Source organism: Lethenteron reissneri, chromosome 64 (genome assembly GCF_015708825.2).
Source record: "Lethenteron reissneri isolate LAM-NWPU_2019-01 chromosome 64, ASM1570882v1, whole genome shotgun sequence".
Classification (NCBI taxonomy): Eukaryota; Metazoa; Chordata; class Hyperoartia; order Petromyzontiformes; family Petromyzontidae; genus Lethenteron; species Lethenteron reissneri.
Genome location: NC_083842.1, coordinates 6,747,773 through 6,764,974, shown reverse-complemented (window position 1 = coordinate 6,764,974; position 17,202 = coordinate 6,747,773). Strand labels below are relative to the sequence as shown.

The 17,202-nt window shown below is 40.9% G+C and overlaps 1 protein-coding gene across 2 annotated transcripts in view; it reads right to left on the bottom strand.

Annotated features, from left to right (window-relative positions):
• Positions 1-2,016: 2,016 nt before the first annotated feature.
• Positions 2,017-17,202, bottom strand: part of LOC133359205 (von Willebrand factor A domain-containing protein 7-like) — a 47,761-nt gene continuing 32,575 nt past the window's right edge. For both annotated transcript variants that reach the window (XM_061577629.1, XM_061577628.1), the window contains 7 exons: positions 16,898-17,042; positions 14,781-14,933; positions 13,496-13,591; positions 11,177-11,439; positions 9,518-9,666; positions 6,096-6,249; positions 2,017-3,764 (listed from right to left, as the gene is read on the bottom strand). In XM_061577629.1, the coding sequence (XP_061433613.1) occupies positions 3,387-3,764; positions 6,096-6,249; positions 9,518-9,666; positions 11,177-11,439; positions 13,496-13,591; positions 14,781-14,933; positions 16,898-17,042 (1,338 nt within the window). In that variant the 3' untranslated portion in view covers positions 2,017-3,386. The remainder of the gene's footprint in view (positions 3,765-6,095; positions 6,250-9,517; positions 9,667-11,176; positions 11,440-13,495; positions 13,592-14,780; positions 14,934-16,897; positions 17,043-17,202) is intronic.

Below are 17,202 nucleotides of genomic sequence, written 5' to 3'. Positions count from 1 at the left end.
TATCAAGAGGCACAACAATAAGAAGATAAGTATTTGATGAAACGAGCTCCGATGGGAGGTCACCTGGCCGACAGGTTTTCACCCAGAAGCCCTCTCATAGGGATAATCTTCATGTTTCCTGCGGCCAGGGAATTGGGCGATCTCCCCCGATGCTAACTCGCACCGTGGCGCTGTGACTTGGGTTGAGATTACATGGTTACGGCGGGGGCTATCCAGCCACCATGGTTAAAACGTACCCCCACACACGGATCGGCAGGCAGGTAGGGGGGCGCAGCCACGAACAGCGGGGAAACCAGGGTGGGCGGCTGATTAGCATGACGAATGGGCTTGTGCACAGCAGTCAGCAGCGGGCTCTTTGTTATGGAAACCGGGACATGGACGGCGGTGCAGAGCGCGAGTAATGCGGCGCAAGCCTAGCAATCTGAAGGCCCTCGGATCAGCGATGGCTTCCTTTGATGTGGGTTACCCATAAAAGGGCGACACAGAAAGGTAAAAGGTCTCTTGCTCCTAAAGTAAGCGCTCGGGACGGTCCCCAGTTTGGCCACTCGAACGTCCGTGTGACGCGTCGAGGTGTGCAGAGAGGACGAGCCCGCCGGAGCGCTATACGAATCGAACTGTGAGTAAGAGGAAAGAGAGTATTGGGATTTGGTCTAAAAAAAAAAACGAAACAGCTTAGAGCCCATCTAGTTAGATAAACCGGGTACAGACCCTCGGGAAAGAGTGTAGGCCTGCCTTGCCGATTCCTACTGACTCGACAGTGGTTCACAGTCGGCCGGTAATAAATCATTAATAACTAATCACAGCCTCGTGTGGTTTCGACGAGCGTGTGAAAGCGCGTGGTGCTGTGTGTATGTACGCTCACAGCGTGTGTGGCCAGTGCTCCACGGGTGTGCGCCTCATCTTGCCGCTGCGGACCCCCGCACTGCGTACGGACTAACTCCCCTTGCGAACGTCCGTCTCACAGCCCTTTAAACCCCCCGTAACGAAAGCCCCAATCGGCAACGCGGACGCGAACAACGTCATTCGCCCTCCGACCCCTGACCCCCCGTTCAGAGCATGTGATTGCTTCGCGGGGCTGTGTGAGGGGAGGCGTCGCGTTTTACTGGCGGAGTGGCAACGAAGTGTTTACAGGCGACCGTGAGCCAGCGACGAGCCATGCCCCTCTCGCGAACTCGCGGGGGTGCGACCCAAGGAGGAGAGCCGGCGGGCGACAGCCCTTATCCCGCGAGCGATGAGCCCAGCGGCGGCAGCAGCTGCTCACCCACGAGCGAGGGATCGGGAAACGGCGGAACCCCTGCGGCCAGCGCCCAGCAGGGAGAGGCCGCGAGGGCCAGCAGCCTCAACAAATTCACCCATATGTGGCTATGTGGTTGCACATTGTTAAACAACAGTGTACAGCAATGTATGCTTTACTCAACAGGTAGCGGTTTCGGTCGAGTTTCGCTTTGTGCACCTTTTTTTGGAATGCATCAACCACACGAAGTATATAGTTGTGTTGCTATTTGGGACCTGATTGAAAACTAGTCAAATTGATCAAAATTAATAGAATAACATTAAGTACTTCTAAGAACAAACATATGTTAGAAAGCGTTACCGAATTCAGGCATATGCATGCTGTTCTTCTTTGTTATTATATTATTTAGTGAATTTATTTTAAGTTTACCTTTCACCGACGCCATTAGTGCCTTTCATAATTTGCCAGATGGTGGTGGCACATGCCTCTATTCCAGCACTGTGGAGGCAGCTTCTTCTTGTTCCTTCGTATGTCAGCGAGGCAGTGAAGGTTGGTGAATCACACATGCTATGAAACTCCCTTCTCGTAGACGTTGAGGTGCCATACCCTGAATTGTCAGGAGAATGTGGTAGGCAAGACTGTGGACTCCCCCTTTTCTATCTGTATGGGATAGAGTGTTGCTCCCACGCATGTGTAGATTTTCTTTGGGTGCTCGATTCTTTCCATGTAATTACCACCCATATTTTGGCCGATAACACCTTCATATATAGAGGACTGCAGAGCTTGAAGGGGGATAATTTGTTATCGGCTTGCTGAGGCTTTCTTTCCTGCTTGTCTATGGTTGCTCACACCTCTGAGCCGTCTCTCTCTTCAAGAATGAGTGAACGCATTCCAAAGTTAAAATCATTATTTTGTATTAGAAAAAATCCGAAACCAAACAATCTCATGCAAAACTATGATTTTGGTGCCTTACATCAGATACTTAGGCTCGTGTGTAATACTATTGCATCAAATTTCTACGTTTTTGTTGCTTTATTTTAACATGATTATAGTGATGGTAATATTAATCGTCTCACTTTGCTCATTATAATAACATGCAATAGTCCGTACAGGCACATTTAAAATTACCCAGATAAACCTCAGGGGAATAAGACGTGTGGGAAATTCTGTACCTTCAAGAGTATTTGATTGTTTAATAGTACAACAAATATGTGCCCTTTTAAAAACAATGGTGATTGAGGGCCTTTCTATGCATGCCATGCGGGTTGGGGGAATTTTATGACCATGCTTCAGCATGCGGGTCAGTGCTGCTTGGCAATGGCGTGAAGCATAGAAAACGATAAGAATGGATAAGAAAGAACCTGCCATACTATGTTGTTTAACACCGCATGAAGTACTCGTAATCAAAAGTAAATTGTATATGCTCTTGTTATCAAACCACATGATTGTGCGAAGATCGAGGGAATAGACACAGCTGTTCTCCCAACGATTTGACAGCTCAGACAACTCTTGCTGTTGCCACTAATGCGTAGTTTTTTGCCACTCCCTTCCACTATTTGCAACATAAATTCGAACCATTTATAAAACTGATACATTCACAGTGTTTCTTATTTTCAATGCAATTAAATCAACCACTTATCGGACTAATCCCATATAATCATATCTAAAAGCAATATGTGATTGACCACTTATATTCCCTGACAGTTCAGCATAATTTGCCACGCCCACGGGTCTTCGTTAATTTTTCTCCTGAGATAACAATGCAAGCACATTAACCTCTGACATGGGGCAATAGCACTTTACTTCATGCAGCTGCTTGATCAGTAGTCTATATTTTTTAATACATCTATCCACATTTGTTACAATACCCACAATATTTAATATTGATCACCTTAAAATATGCAAAAGAAATCAACATTTTAAATGTTCCCTGTAAAATTATCCCTGTACCAGTATTGAAGTGTGGGGAGACAACATTTTCTGATCCTTAGTTTATGTATTACTCGCATCAGACCTGACCGAATTAGTGTAAATATATTTCCAGGTCTTGTGTTAAAAAATTAATAGCACTACACATGAAGAGGACAATAATATTTTCTCCCACAAAATATACAGATGTATTGCCTGTACTTCACATGTCAAACATTTGAAATCACATGACATTAGTAATTCCACTTAGTGCCAGGCCAAATGCAAATATGACCATTTGCCAAATGCCAATATGGAACATCGTAAACCCTGCTGATGCCTTCATGTCGTAGGAGCACACACGTAAGTTATCAGCCATATCTGTGACATTAACGCTAAACACCGTGTTGCAGCAGTCTGCGGAATAGCTCTTGGTCAATGTCTTCCCGACAGTGATGTTGCTCATGCCACCAGTTGCATCTATTATTTTTATTCCCGACCCAGTGTCATTGAACTGGATGGTCGCGTTCCACGTGCTGGATTTGCACTTCGTGTCCTGGAGCTTCTTAGGGCATTTTCTTTCAGCGATAATTTCACAGGTTGGAAATGAATCATCATCATACTGTGCGCAAGGGGAGGGGGGGGGGGGCATTCGATACTTATTAGGTTTTACGCAGTTAGATTTGTCCTGTTGGCTTTTGTTTTGCCTTGCTGGCGCAGAACCAATATACGTGATTATTAATATGCTGCCTTCATCAGTAGATATGCTTTGTTGACCATATTGGCTTATGTTAATACGCATAATATATAACAATAATTATGGAGGACAATCGGTAATTTCAGTTTTGTAATCAACATAGTTTCACAGTGATGAACACTTGGTTCAAACAACCACAAAGAAGGCTGTATACAAAGATATTTCCAAGAGATCAAGAGAAAACGATACTGTAACATAAAACAAGATAGATTTTATCATGATCAGGAAAATAGATCTGAACATTTTTAAAAGTTTGAAGACATAATTGGCCACTGTCATGTGCCTATAACCCAGGTGTCACGAGCCTAAAATGTAAATTTTTAAAAAAGGAAACAGTATGGATGTGGTACCCAGTGATATGTTGGAAGTAATAAGATAATGGAAGGGGGAACTAGTGAGTATTTTAAAAAAAATAAGATATATGAGGAATAAATCGAATTGAGGAAATTGAGCAGTTTCTGTTCTTTCCAATTCCCCAAAAGCCCACCACCCTAGAATGTAAAGCTCACAGGACAATCAGCTTGACTAGTCACGCAATGGAAGTCTTACAATAATGTAATTTAGAACGTACAAAAGTTCGGATGGAGAGGGAACATTGGATACATGAGTTACTCTGGAATCGAATGAGACTTAAACAGAATATGTGGGATACGTCATAATAGTATGATCTGGAGAATGTATGACATCGATTCTGCATGGAGCAAGCAAAGGAAAACGAGGAAGAGAAATCAAACACATCAGTTGGTGGAACAATATGAGCCGCAGCAGAAGTTGGACATTTTCTCCCTCGTCCCAATCATGGTGAGGGGACTGCGGAATATGCAGCTGCTATGACATTGTTAAGTAGAGAGTGCCGACCTCCCCATAAAACATGCATAATAGAGGAGGTGTGTTAACTAGCTGACAGAAAGTGGCAGGACCATTTACACCGACTACAACATCCCATATCCAATACGAGAAGACTACTGCAAACTTTGCTCAGTGGTTTTGGGAACTATTCAATGTTGCATGAATGTCTTTTAGGTTGCAGAGGAAATATAAGTTCCTCAGTAATCTGCGACAATAAAACGCTCACTCATAAAATGTAGCACCAGCTCTATTACTGGACTATGATTGCGAGCAAAATAATATTCGGATTAGTTCTATATATTTAATTTAACTCTTTGAGCAGGGAAAGAGTTCATAAGTCCCAAAAAATAATAATTGGGCAAGTGAAACTGGACCCTTCCATGGATCAATGTAATGATATATAAATTAATTGATGTGCGGTTGCTACCATTTTCCTAACAATAAACCGACGCATACTGTTGATTGTAAAAATATATTTATGTTGATAGCTCTTGAAGTGTTAGTTTAATTCAACACGTTTACTCCAACGGTGCCGTTCATGAGGGCACGAGAATCAACCGCTTAGATTTTTTATCCCATGTTCGCAAAGATTATAGTTACGTTCCAGAAATTTTATTGGCACTTTGCATACTCAGTGTTATTGCTAAATTTGTTTTCTACCAAAGTTTTACGTAGAAAGAATGTTTACTTGTTGTGCTGGTTCATACATAGCAAAAAGTGTGCAGAGCACTTGGGCAACAGTAACGAAATATTTATATTTACGCGATCTAACCCCAAAAAAAAACCTGTAAAAAGGATGATATTGATCGCGAAAGCCTACGTGTTAAAATAAGTTAAATAGTTACCCGTAAACCATGCTGGATGGAACCCATACTGATGATCACTAAATGATAATGAATCCAAGTGATGGAGAAGATGATCATTGATTACATATTCCTCACTTTCACGTTCAAGAGACCAGGATAGTCTCATTTACTATTACTACGTTTCATATTAATAGTGTCAAGGCGATAGGACGATAATTACACATGCAAGATGAATCACCCTTTTTGGGACTGGATGGATCTGAGCTAATTTCCCAGTTGTTGATACGGAGTGCGTACTATACAAGAGCTTGAAAAGCCTACACAGAAATGGTGCAAGATCTTGAACACCTTTAAGCGCAGTGCTTATTATCAGGATCACACGCATTATAAATATTAGTTTTGGATAGTATCTGGCGTTACAAGGAATCATTTTTAGAAGGAATCACTCCAGATGGCATTTGATTTCCTCACCAAGAGTCATTTTATTCAAAATATATGTCAATGGGATTAGATTTGTCATTTCAATATTATGTATCATTACCTTTAGAAGCTGAGCTTGAAAATCTATGAAGTTGGAGGTAGAGTTTGCTCCGTGAACTACCAGTAAAAATGTGCCAATCGTTCCGATTTCCACTGTAGAATTGGTTTCTAGCTTCAGCGTTAAAATTACTGAGCTGTTCCTGCTGATGTTGAATCTGCACAAGCACCAACCAATCCAAGTTAATAACAATTACAAAAAAACAATGATTTCATCTCAGGAATAATATTTTTTAACACATTTTTAAACTTGTTACACAGACATGAATATTCTTATTGATGTTCTTTGTCAATCCACTGTGGGATGATAGCCACCCCATGATGTCTCAGTTACAGGGGCCATTTGACCATACCTATCCACGCTGACCAGGTAACGCCACTGATGTTAAAATTGGCTAGGAATTGAACTCAAGTCATCTGCATCATATTGCAGTGCTCCAAACACTGCATCACTACTTTACACCTACACATTACACTTGTAACGGGTTCCGGAGACACTTGTAGAGGTAACTTCGTTATTACAATCCAACACCACTCCAGCCCTCTCCAACTCTCCAACAGTCCAACACTCCAACTCTCCAACAGTCCTGATACTCTGTTACAGCCTAGGTACACAGCCTAGGTACACAGCCTAGATACTCTACTCTGGCTACGCTCTGGAACTCGCCCACACAAGGTCGTAGAGTCGGGAGTTCCAGAGTCCCACCATTGGCTCTCACAGCGTCCCAGTGTCCTCCGATGGCTGGTCTTGGGTCTTGAGCTACGACTGACTCTGATCATCCAGGGAGCTCCGCTTTTATGCCTAGTCACCAACGAGGGGTGGGAACCGTGTGCGCCCCCAGATCTCCCACAGAGCACACACAGCCCCCCCCCTTTGGCGGCGCCAAGGCTTAAGCACCTGGGCCACCCGGGAACCCACGCCTGGCGCCAAGAGGCTTAAGCGTCTGGACCCGCCTGGGAACCCAGCGCCTGGTGCCAAGAGGCTTAAGCGCCTGGCCCACCCAGGGTCCCAGAGCCCCCAGCAGCCCCTCCCTTCTTATGCCACTACACACTTAAGCACACAGTTTAATCACAGGCAGCTGCCTGGATTCGAACCCAGAGTGTCAGGACTGCCAGCTCAATACTAGGGTTTTATAATATTTCAGTGGAAACATGAAGGAAAGATGATCAAACTAAGGTAATATACTGAAACATTTAAGAGCACAGATATAAATGTCAATCATCAAACACATTCTTATTTTGGCCAATTGGTATCTGAATTTTCATGATCTAATTGAGTTCAAAGATCGCACCAAACTCTCATCAACCTCTTGTTTCATTATTGGACATGTGTTATAAAATGTGAAGAAAGCTGCTATTATTGTTCCAAGAATTGGTCCCACTTTTTGACAATGGTATGTCATCTGATCCAAGCGTCTTCCACTTTGCAGACCGTGAACGGTGGAGCTTAAGTGTGAAATCTGGAACTTATTCTTCTTCCTTTGAGAGTTCTGCTTCCAAAACTATATATTTGTGTTGCGTTGCTATAGAAATCTCCATAATATTTATTTACTAAATTGAGGGTTTGATCTCGAGTTTGGTTCCGTATTTTTTTCAAAGGGGTTTCATTTGTGAATGGCCGATCATGAACCTCCGTATTGCTGTTTGCAAGCACCCGTTGCTTGGTCTGACACATCCAATAATGTGTGTCATCTCTGATGTATAGTCTCATTATATTCTTCATAATTTTACCGAGTTCTGTGTATTCAATATTCAGTTCTGCACGTTTCTTTTATATTTCTCTTTTTCCTCAGAATGTCATTTGTGGTTTCAGAATATCAACTGTTTCTTTTTGAACCTTTCCCCATATTAATTGCTATGCTAGCTGAATTAGTTTAAGAAGTGGTATACATTTAATCAATTTGACCATCAGGCATTTGAATCTAAAATTAGATGGATTTGCGGATATTCCAGTGCAAATTTCATCACACCAGCCTGGCATCGCTTCCTGTGCTGAATTTGTTGAGAAAAGAGACGTCTCTAACAATCTGAAGTTTATTAATGAAGTCAGCCTTATAATTTATATATTATTTCATTATTTAATGAATCATGCAACAACAAACGAAATATATTATACTTTGTTAAAACACCGCTGGGCTGTTTATCCCAGGCTGTCTGACAAGAGTTTGAAATGTATTAATGAGAAAAATAATAATTGTATAATACTTTCACATGTACTTTTGTGACATAACTGTATTGATGATATATTACAAATTATAGGGATGATGCCACAACGATGTTGCTGGAGTGCACCTCACAGTTTCCCCCCCCCCCCCCCCTTAACTTATTAAGCTTTCAACGCATGTCAGAAAGGCCAGAATATACAGCTTAAATAATAATCATGATAACAATAAAGCACATTTATCCATTGTAAATACTGTCTTATAACCAAAATTTACAGAAATCCTCTTATCTACGACACTATTATCTTCCAATTCATATTTTCCCAAGGAGCTATAGGATTAGCGAAAACACCCAATTACCCATGCCCCTAGTTTTCCTATTATCTGACATTATCTACGAATTTAGTGTGGAATGGCATCCAGTTACCCGTAATATTATAATCACTCGTGGGTTATCCACAAAAAATTGGAGCCACACAAAGACATCAATAAACACGGACAAAACAGAGACACCCACAAACAGAGAGACACACAAAACACATGGAGACACTTTACCCTTGTGGGCTTGGGCGATATTTTAGTGTATAATTGGAGTTGTGTGACAAATTCCTACCCTATCTGCAATTATTTATGATTCATCCGTGAAAAAAGTAGTGTAAATCACGGATGACCGTTTGAATAATAGGACATCACATTAAAACAGATAAGAGGAGTTCTCAGGTATATACAGTCAAACCTTGGATTGCGAGTAACTTGATCTGCGAGTGTTTTGCAAGACGAGCAATTTTTTTAAATAAATATTAATTTGATAAACGAGCGAGGTCTTGCAATACGAGTAGTACATGTATACGCTTTGTCTGCCGAGCGTCACGTGATCACAACTGATGTACGAGTGCTTTGATATACGAGTGCTTTAGATTACAAACACGTTTCCGGAACGAATTATGCTCGCAATCCAAGGTTTTACTGTATATCTACAATTGGTCCAGAGCTATAGCCTATGACTAATTGACCAGAATGTCCCTAAATTCAGAAGCTAAGCAGTCATCAGCGTAGACAGTGATTGAGTGGAAAATGCAGAACATCTATTCTTACACTGTACTGTCTACTCACCCACGTCTATGCTGTCTGCCCTCACCAACCAGTATTGACCAGCGTGGTACGTAACCTCTATGACCTGCATGGTGCTTAGAGGCCATCATATAGCAGTGGAATGACAAAAAAACACTTAATGTATAAAGGTGTGTGAGTAAAACACATTTACCTATCCGAAGGAAGAATACTGACAATGAAGCCAGGGTCCACACTGACTGTCGCTGCGAATGTGTCAGCATCACCAGAGTTAGTGACGGACACATTAAGGTAGGTTGGGATGCCAATGGCGATCTTTGGATAGGTCATTGTTGAAACAATCTGTGAGAGATTCAGAGACAATCCGACCATTGTGTGTGGCTCTATAAGGTCATATGGTATACATTATAATGCTGAAATGGGTTCAAGATTTTATGCAATTATATTTTTTCTTTTTTGTTTACATCGTATAGTATTGCATTATGATTGATGTATTGTAATGATAACCTTACTCGGATTTCCTAAAGATGGCTTGGCGGTGGGCTCGCATTAGTCTAACACATGATAGCGTTCTATCACAGCCGATTTCACCCCCTCTTTCTCGCATGTAAAACCGTGGCAAGATAACAAGCTAGGCTGCCAAAATAAAATAAAAATAAACATTGCGAAGAGGTTTGGATGTGGCGCCAACTAGGATTGGGCTAATCCCCTGTGAGTTGCGTGGATATTTTGGGCTGTCATTCATGCTGCATTACCTATCCAGTTGTCCTACACATTCTGCTGGCACAGGATGGACTCTAGGGATTGTGGACCCAGCCTCACTGCTCCAAGGGACGAGCAACTCTCCACAAAGGCGTGGTACTGCAAACCTATCCTCAATGTATCTTGCTCCTGCGGTTGGTTGACCTTAAAATGTGCTGTTAATTATTTTCCCATTGATCTCAGTCAACAATTAAATCATGTGCAGTAATTAATTGATCAATATTGTTATGCTAGTTTACTCACGAAGCCTCACAGAGTCTAAATAACAATTTTCAGTTTTCGCAGTTGGTATAAGGCTTGCATTCCAGCATAACATCGCCTACTCTATAAATGATGGCAAGGGACCTTTCGCAACCACTGTCACTGTGAAGCAGATGGTACGTAGTATTTTTTCTTAATACACCAGGATTCCAATCGTGAACGGATTAGAACCTGCGAATGTTGTTGCAACAACTACTCCTATTTATTTGATGGCGAAATAAAATAGTCCATGAGCTCAACATTTTTCATACTGCGAATTGCGGTGTTTATGTATTCAATTCTGATGTTCAGAACTCCCTTCTGAAAAAAAAATCACAGGGATATATGTTCTCTTGATTTGAAGCATTCGTGACTGCAGGAATCCATACTCTTCGGTTATTTCGGTAAAGTCACGTAGGTAGAAAGAATATAAACTAAATCACGACGCTTCGGACGCAACACAAGCCTCCGTCATCAGGCAAGAAATATATTATCTTTTTTGCCAGTGATCTGCCTAGAATTCCATTCCTAATTTAGATATTATCCCTATCGAGTATAATGCTTCCATCTTTTTTATTTAGGCCAACCATTCGTCAATAAACAATCATAACCTCCTTTATTTTGTATGTATATATGTTGAACTTCTTTCACGCCGTACGTAGAAACCCGTGATAATCCGGTGTACTCACTGTTGACTATGTCATCTGCAATCATCTTTGTGTTATTTGCATTGTATTATCTGATTTCATTCGTATTTTCTCAGGTATGATAAATCATGGGTTAAAACAATAATTGTTTGTTTCACTGTGGAGAAATCCAGAGAGTAGGGAAGCCATTGATGGGAAATTACCTCTAGTGTTATTGTGGTGACTTCAGAAATTGTTGGAAATACTCGGCCAAAGGTGTCATTTCTCGAGTCCTTCCCGCTGACGTACACAGAGAACTGCTCCTCTGGGAGGGAGTCAATCCTTCCAATATAGTCTCCTGGGCTGGTGTCGTTCAACAAAATAATTTGAAGAGGTCGACCATCAGGTGATAGCAGCGTCAGCATCTCAGCAACAGCACTGCTGGTGTCTTCGTCTGTAATGGTGACTTCCACCAATAGTGGCACACCTGCAACGCCACCATCACTCATTAACACAATCACCTTTATTCACTATCACCCATTACCCATAACTGACAAACCAAAACTCATCATGACTCACCATTATTCACCTTTTGCCCATCAATCACCAACCATCACCGTCATAATCATATGTAGCACATACTAGACCTCGGTACTATTGGCCAAAGTCACCTCATGCGACCTCAACTTTGAAACGGATACAACCACCACCACAATCTACTCAATTGACACCAACACCAGTGTTATAACCACGTAAATGTCATAATTAATGGAGAAAGGTGAAGGTTGAGAGTTGTGGTGAGAAGCGATGTGCCCTGTTATGGTTTTGAGGGTAAGTATTAAGTGGGTAGTGGCTAGGAAAAGTTGTAGCAAGGCAGCATACGAAGAGAGAGAGGACAGGTTGAGTGCAGTGTATGCAGAGTTAGAGAAGATGGTAGACAAGAGAACAAGGGAATCACGCGGTATAATGGAGAAGGGAAGATTCCAGTAGGTTCACCATGTTTGGCTTGTGCCAAAGCCTGCTAGTCTACGACCCGTGCAGTCCTGCTCGACCTCTGTACATTACCTGCGAATAAGCAATTTTGCAATTTTGGTGGCTCCAAGCTAAGGATCACACGCCGACTTCCATGGCTGTACAATGGAGTCAACTTTCATGATTAGCTATTCAGACTGTGTTAATCTTGTTAAACCTAACCAAGTACTATTGAATTGCCATTCACGTTGACTTTGTCTATTGTCCTGTAACCCCCAAAATCAATTTCATATCCCATTTTTTCTAATTTGGCAGGTTCACGGTTCATGAAAAAAACGCAACTGCAACTTTCTTTGTAAAACGTTTCCTGTGATTTATTTAGTTTTGGATGGTGATAATTCAGAAGGTGAGGTTGAGAAAAATCTTCACGAAACAAAGCTCTGACTGGAGTCTGTCTCATGCTCATCGGTACCTGTTTGGTTTGTCTTTGCTCATTGGCTCCTGTTTGAGGAAGTTTGGGTTTGGGCTTTTCAGAGTTTCTAAAATTTTATTTTTCCCCCAAGCCCAAACCGACCCTCATAAATGAGGGAGGACAGAGTTAAAAGATTGGCAGGAGTTACCATGAGGTGGAGGAAGGACATGGAAGGTTCTGGAAGTAAGGCAGTGTCAATAAAAATATATATTTGGGCAATCGTCTGGGTCATATTGTTTAAGACAGCCATGACGATGTTAACCCTGGTTGTGCAGTGTAAAGAGTGTCTGTCAACCAATAAAAGAGTAGCAGAGGAGTTGTATTTGCTGAGAGTAGATGTTCATAGTGTAGCAGAAGAGAGGTACCTGCTAGGTGTAGATGTGTGTCGATTTAGCTGAGGAGATATGCCTACTAAGGGAGCTAAGACATCGTAAACGACCAAGTGTGTGTCGCTCAAATAATAAATATTGGTTAGGGTGCAGCTGCATGTATGTAACATGAGAGGATAATTTAACATGTTGTGAATATGTAATTAAGTAATTCTGCAACGCTTGTGTGTAATCAGACTTAGTATGAAGTATGTTATGTTATTTATATTGTTGTAACTAAAACTGAGCCTTCTGTGTTCTGGAGATGTGGTCTGACATTGGAATATAAATGATGTCTCTGGTCTTTGGATTCAACTACTCACTATAACATCCAGACAGACTGTAACTGGGACTAGTGGAGGTAGAAATCATACCAACACCAAAACTATCACACCAACACTAACCAAAAGCAAATTTGGTAAGAAAATAATTTATTGTAATTTAAAGTATTTTGTTACCACTACATATATTAAAGAGTCTTGCATTCTGTCTCAATATTCAAAGTGATTGTCACACAGGCAAGCATGAGGGAGTGGGTAGGTAGATACTGGTAAGGCCGCCTTCCACTTCCGCACTTGGTAGACTGGGGGGGCACAATAGACTTTAGCCTCCAATAAAATCCGTGTTGGGTGACAAGATATGCATTTAGTTTGCATCCAAACTTGTAATATTTGTGGGTAGAGGCCTCACCGTGTTTATGTAGGCATATATATGAGACTTTATGCTCTAACCTGTTGATGGTTTATTCGTGATAGCCCTTATACCAGGGTGCGGCCCGACATCATCTTCAACTCCAAACTTGTAGATGAAATTCAAAGAGCTTTCTCCTTAAAGTGTACAAATATAACATGAACCATTATAGGCGTAATGACATATAACACGTACATTTTGCACCATGGAATATTTGTGGGAAGTATTGTTACCAAGTCCTGATTAAGGCGAGACATGGAAATGTACGGAATTATTAACCAAACTTGGTCACATTTTTCTTCCCAGAGTTGATGTTCTTAGATCGAAACAGGTACACATTAAAGGCTGGGTTGAGATATCACTCACAGCCAATGTTAACTCTTTAGGGCAATGAAGCTCAGATCGCCAGGATTATAACACAGCACCATCCTCAACAAGTCACAACAAGCAGCACATGTTGATGTACCTGGGGGATAATGGGCAAAATTACCCCTTTGTCAAACAAACTCCAATACCAGGCCAGTCATCTGGTTTTGATCATACATTAGCCATGGCCAAGAATCGAACCTAGGTCTCTGGGTTCATAGTGCAGTGATCTAACCACTGTACCACCTCGCCACCCCAATATATACAATACAACGATAATGCATCAAATGAAATAACTGAAGCAATCCATTTCCATACATGTTTATTTACTGCATATTACATATGCCATCGCATTTATAACAATAGGAAGTTGCTCCATCTTTGTTGTGACCACCACCTGCAATGTCCTTTCCATTGTGGTCATTACCTCCAACTGCTATCATGGGTTTAATGTCAATGCTGTCTATGTAATACATTTCAGCATTGCCTTTGTTCGTGCACGATTGCATTAGGTCCACTGAATTTAAATATGGCGTTCTAATCTGAAATAACAACATAAGTATTAAGTTGTTCACATCACAGTTATTGTAAAGGTCCCAGTGACATGTATGTATGTTGAACTTCTTTCGCACCATAGGTAGCCAATCGTCCTAGTCGGAGGTGCGACATTACGGCTATTGCAGTTGACACAAAACTCATCGAATCACAACTACAATGTGGTCTTTTGTCTGGCAACCTCTGGGTGCCACCCCAGTGCCTATGTCAATAACCCACCCTCCTTCATCCTTTACACTTGCCCAACTATCGCAAAATCTCTGTAAGTATACAGTAAGTACATTGTCTGCAATTGAAGTTCAAAGTATCCGAACTTAGATGTTACACAGTGTCTATGCTCCTATGTTGGTAGGATCAAAATTCCTGGTAGGACAGAAGATTGAGGTGTTCGAGGACTTTCATTACCGATGATACGTAAACTTGAAGTTCCCGGTGATGTGATCTGAATTTTCCAAACTCCACACATTTTTGGCTCCTTTAAGCGAATGATAAAAGTGCTTCCAGATATTTGGGTCGATAAAAGTGTTGTATTTCCTGCAACTGCACTATCCATTGTACCTGTGGAGTAAAAAAATGCACACATTCACACACATACACACCACGGAGATTGGTTAAGAGTATTGGGGTGAGTGATAAGATGATAAAACGAAAAATCTAATATTTATTATCTTGCAGATGTATACTTATCACAAGCTGTCTGTAATATATCATTGTTGTGTGTAAATGTGTGCATTTGTGTGTCCCAGGCAGACTTCATCATGTTATTGTCGTTTAAGATAGGTTGTTTTACTTTGCTCCGAATGTTTAGTGTATTATTTATAGCACTGATCGTTTTTTCATTGTTTAGACAGGTACTATTTTGTTCATCATTTAGTTTCTCAATAGATTTGAACTGTTGCATAGAAACCAAATTGCATTCTCCCATCTCCAGTCAGAGAATCAATAGTTGCATTCTGTCTATGACGCATAGACCAGAAACATGGACAATGACATACTGTACATGTGTGTAACACACGTGCTGTTGCATTTTACAGATTATCACAATAAATGTGTTTGCCCTCAATTTGGAGCAACTGCCCACGTCCTTCATTTCCAGTGTGCAACACTTAGTTCATATAACTCCCTCTCAAAGCCTCAGAAGTGCTTCCTGATTCCTGCAAACAATTACATTTCTTAAACTTTGTTTGCTAAAGAGTTTTCTTTCTGCCTTGCTTCTCCATGTTTCTGGAATACCCTTACCACTCATCTGCAGCTTGGTTTCCTCTATTCATTCTCCCTCTTTATTTCTCTATTAAACCAAAACACGGAGCATACTTGCACATGTACCTAACTTTTTCTGGAACCTCTTGGTCGCTTATATTGTACCGTTTTTTTATTCCCGTGTGTTTTGTTTACAAAAATTAAATACCTAATTTGTTAATTGGACAATATTGCTTAAGGACCCTGTACTCAATGAGACCTCCTTTACCAGTGGCAAAATATAGTGATAGGTTTTTACCCTTTCAACTGGTAGAAAAACTGACACCTTTATACAAGGCATCATGTTTGCAATAACCACAACACAAGCAGTCAAAATGCAAACAAAAAGAAACAACTCTGATAATGATATGCACTGTCCTTGAAGTTGATTGCGCCACACCCGAGACAGCTTTTCTTAAAGCCTAGTCTCCATTGGTGTTGGACCAGATGACGCCAAAAGGCGTACTAGGCTCTAAGAAAAGCTGTCTCGGGTGTGGACCAATCAACTTCAAGGACAGTGCATATCATTATCAGAGTTGTTTCTTTTTGTTTGCATTTTGACTGCTTGTGTTGTGGTTATTGCAAACATGATGCCTTGTATAAAGGTGTCAGTTTTTGTACCAGTTGAAAGGGTAAAAACCTATCACTAGACCCTGTACTCGTTCTCTACAATATTCATGTTTTTGCCTTTGTTTTGCTTTGCTCTGCTCATGCACCATGGGAAGCCCTTGTAAAATAGCTGGCCAACTGTCTAAATGGGATCATCTATGGAACAAAGAGCATCAACTTAAACTCAATAAAATCAAAAAAATGTGATGATTAATGTGAATGAAGACAGCTTTTAAGAAGCGTTTGCTCTTTTAAAATGTGGTAGATTGAAAACATCGTGTGTACAATGCAATCGTGAATGGTGAATGTGTATATCCTGAAAGTGTTATTGTTTTCAATTTAAACCTGCAAAGATTTTAAGTTAACCACTGCTTCATGGGGTATTTTAAATCTAATACTGTGCTTTTAATTCGAGATTGTTTATTGTTTGATAGCTGCAATGTTCACCTCTCACTGCACTCTCATGCAATGTAGTTTTCATTGTTTAGGGCAATGTGAGATGAAAATTGACTGCGTGGTGAATGGTTAAATCTGGAAACATCAATTTACTTCTACAACATAGTTTCTAAATACAGAGTGTAGGTTTGAATAAAATGTCCCCACCCATATGCATATGATTGCAACCAAACGTCTAGAACCCATTACAACAAAAAAGTAAGACATAATTTACATACCTGATGGATCAGAAATCGTAATGTTAGGTGATGCAGAGACTGTCCCCGTATAAAAAATGACAATGTCGCTCACAGAATTGTCAACTGGAAATGTAAGGACTTTGCTGGTCGTTGTATCAACATGACGGACATTTAAAAGGTTCACCTGAAAAGGTGAAATACATACTAGTTAAAATGAATTTGGCACAAATAAATGCAAGCATCAATGCGTCACAGTTTTAATACACAATCACAAATGCCTTAACATTTTGACGTCGTTACTTTATCCCGCCATTATGGTACTCATGGAGTCGTCATGAAACAAA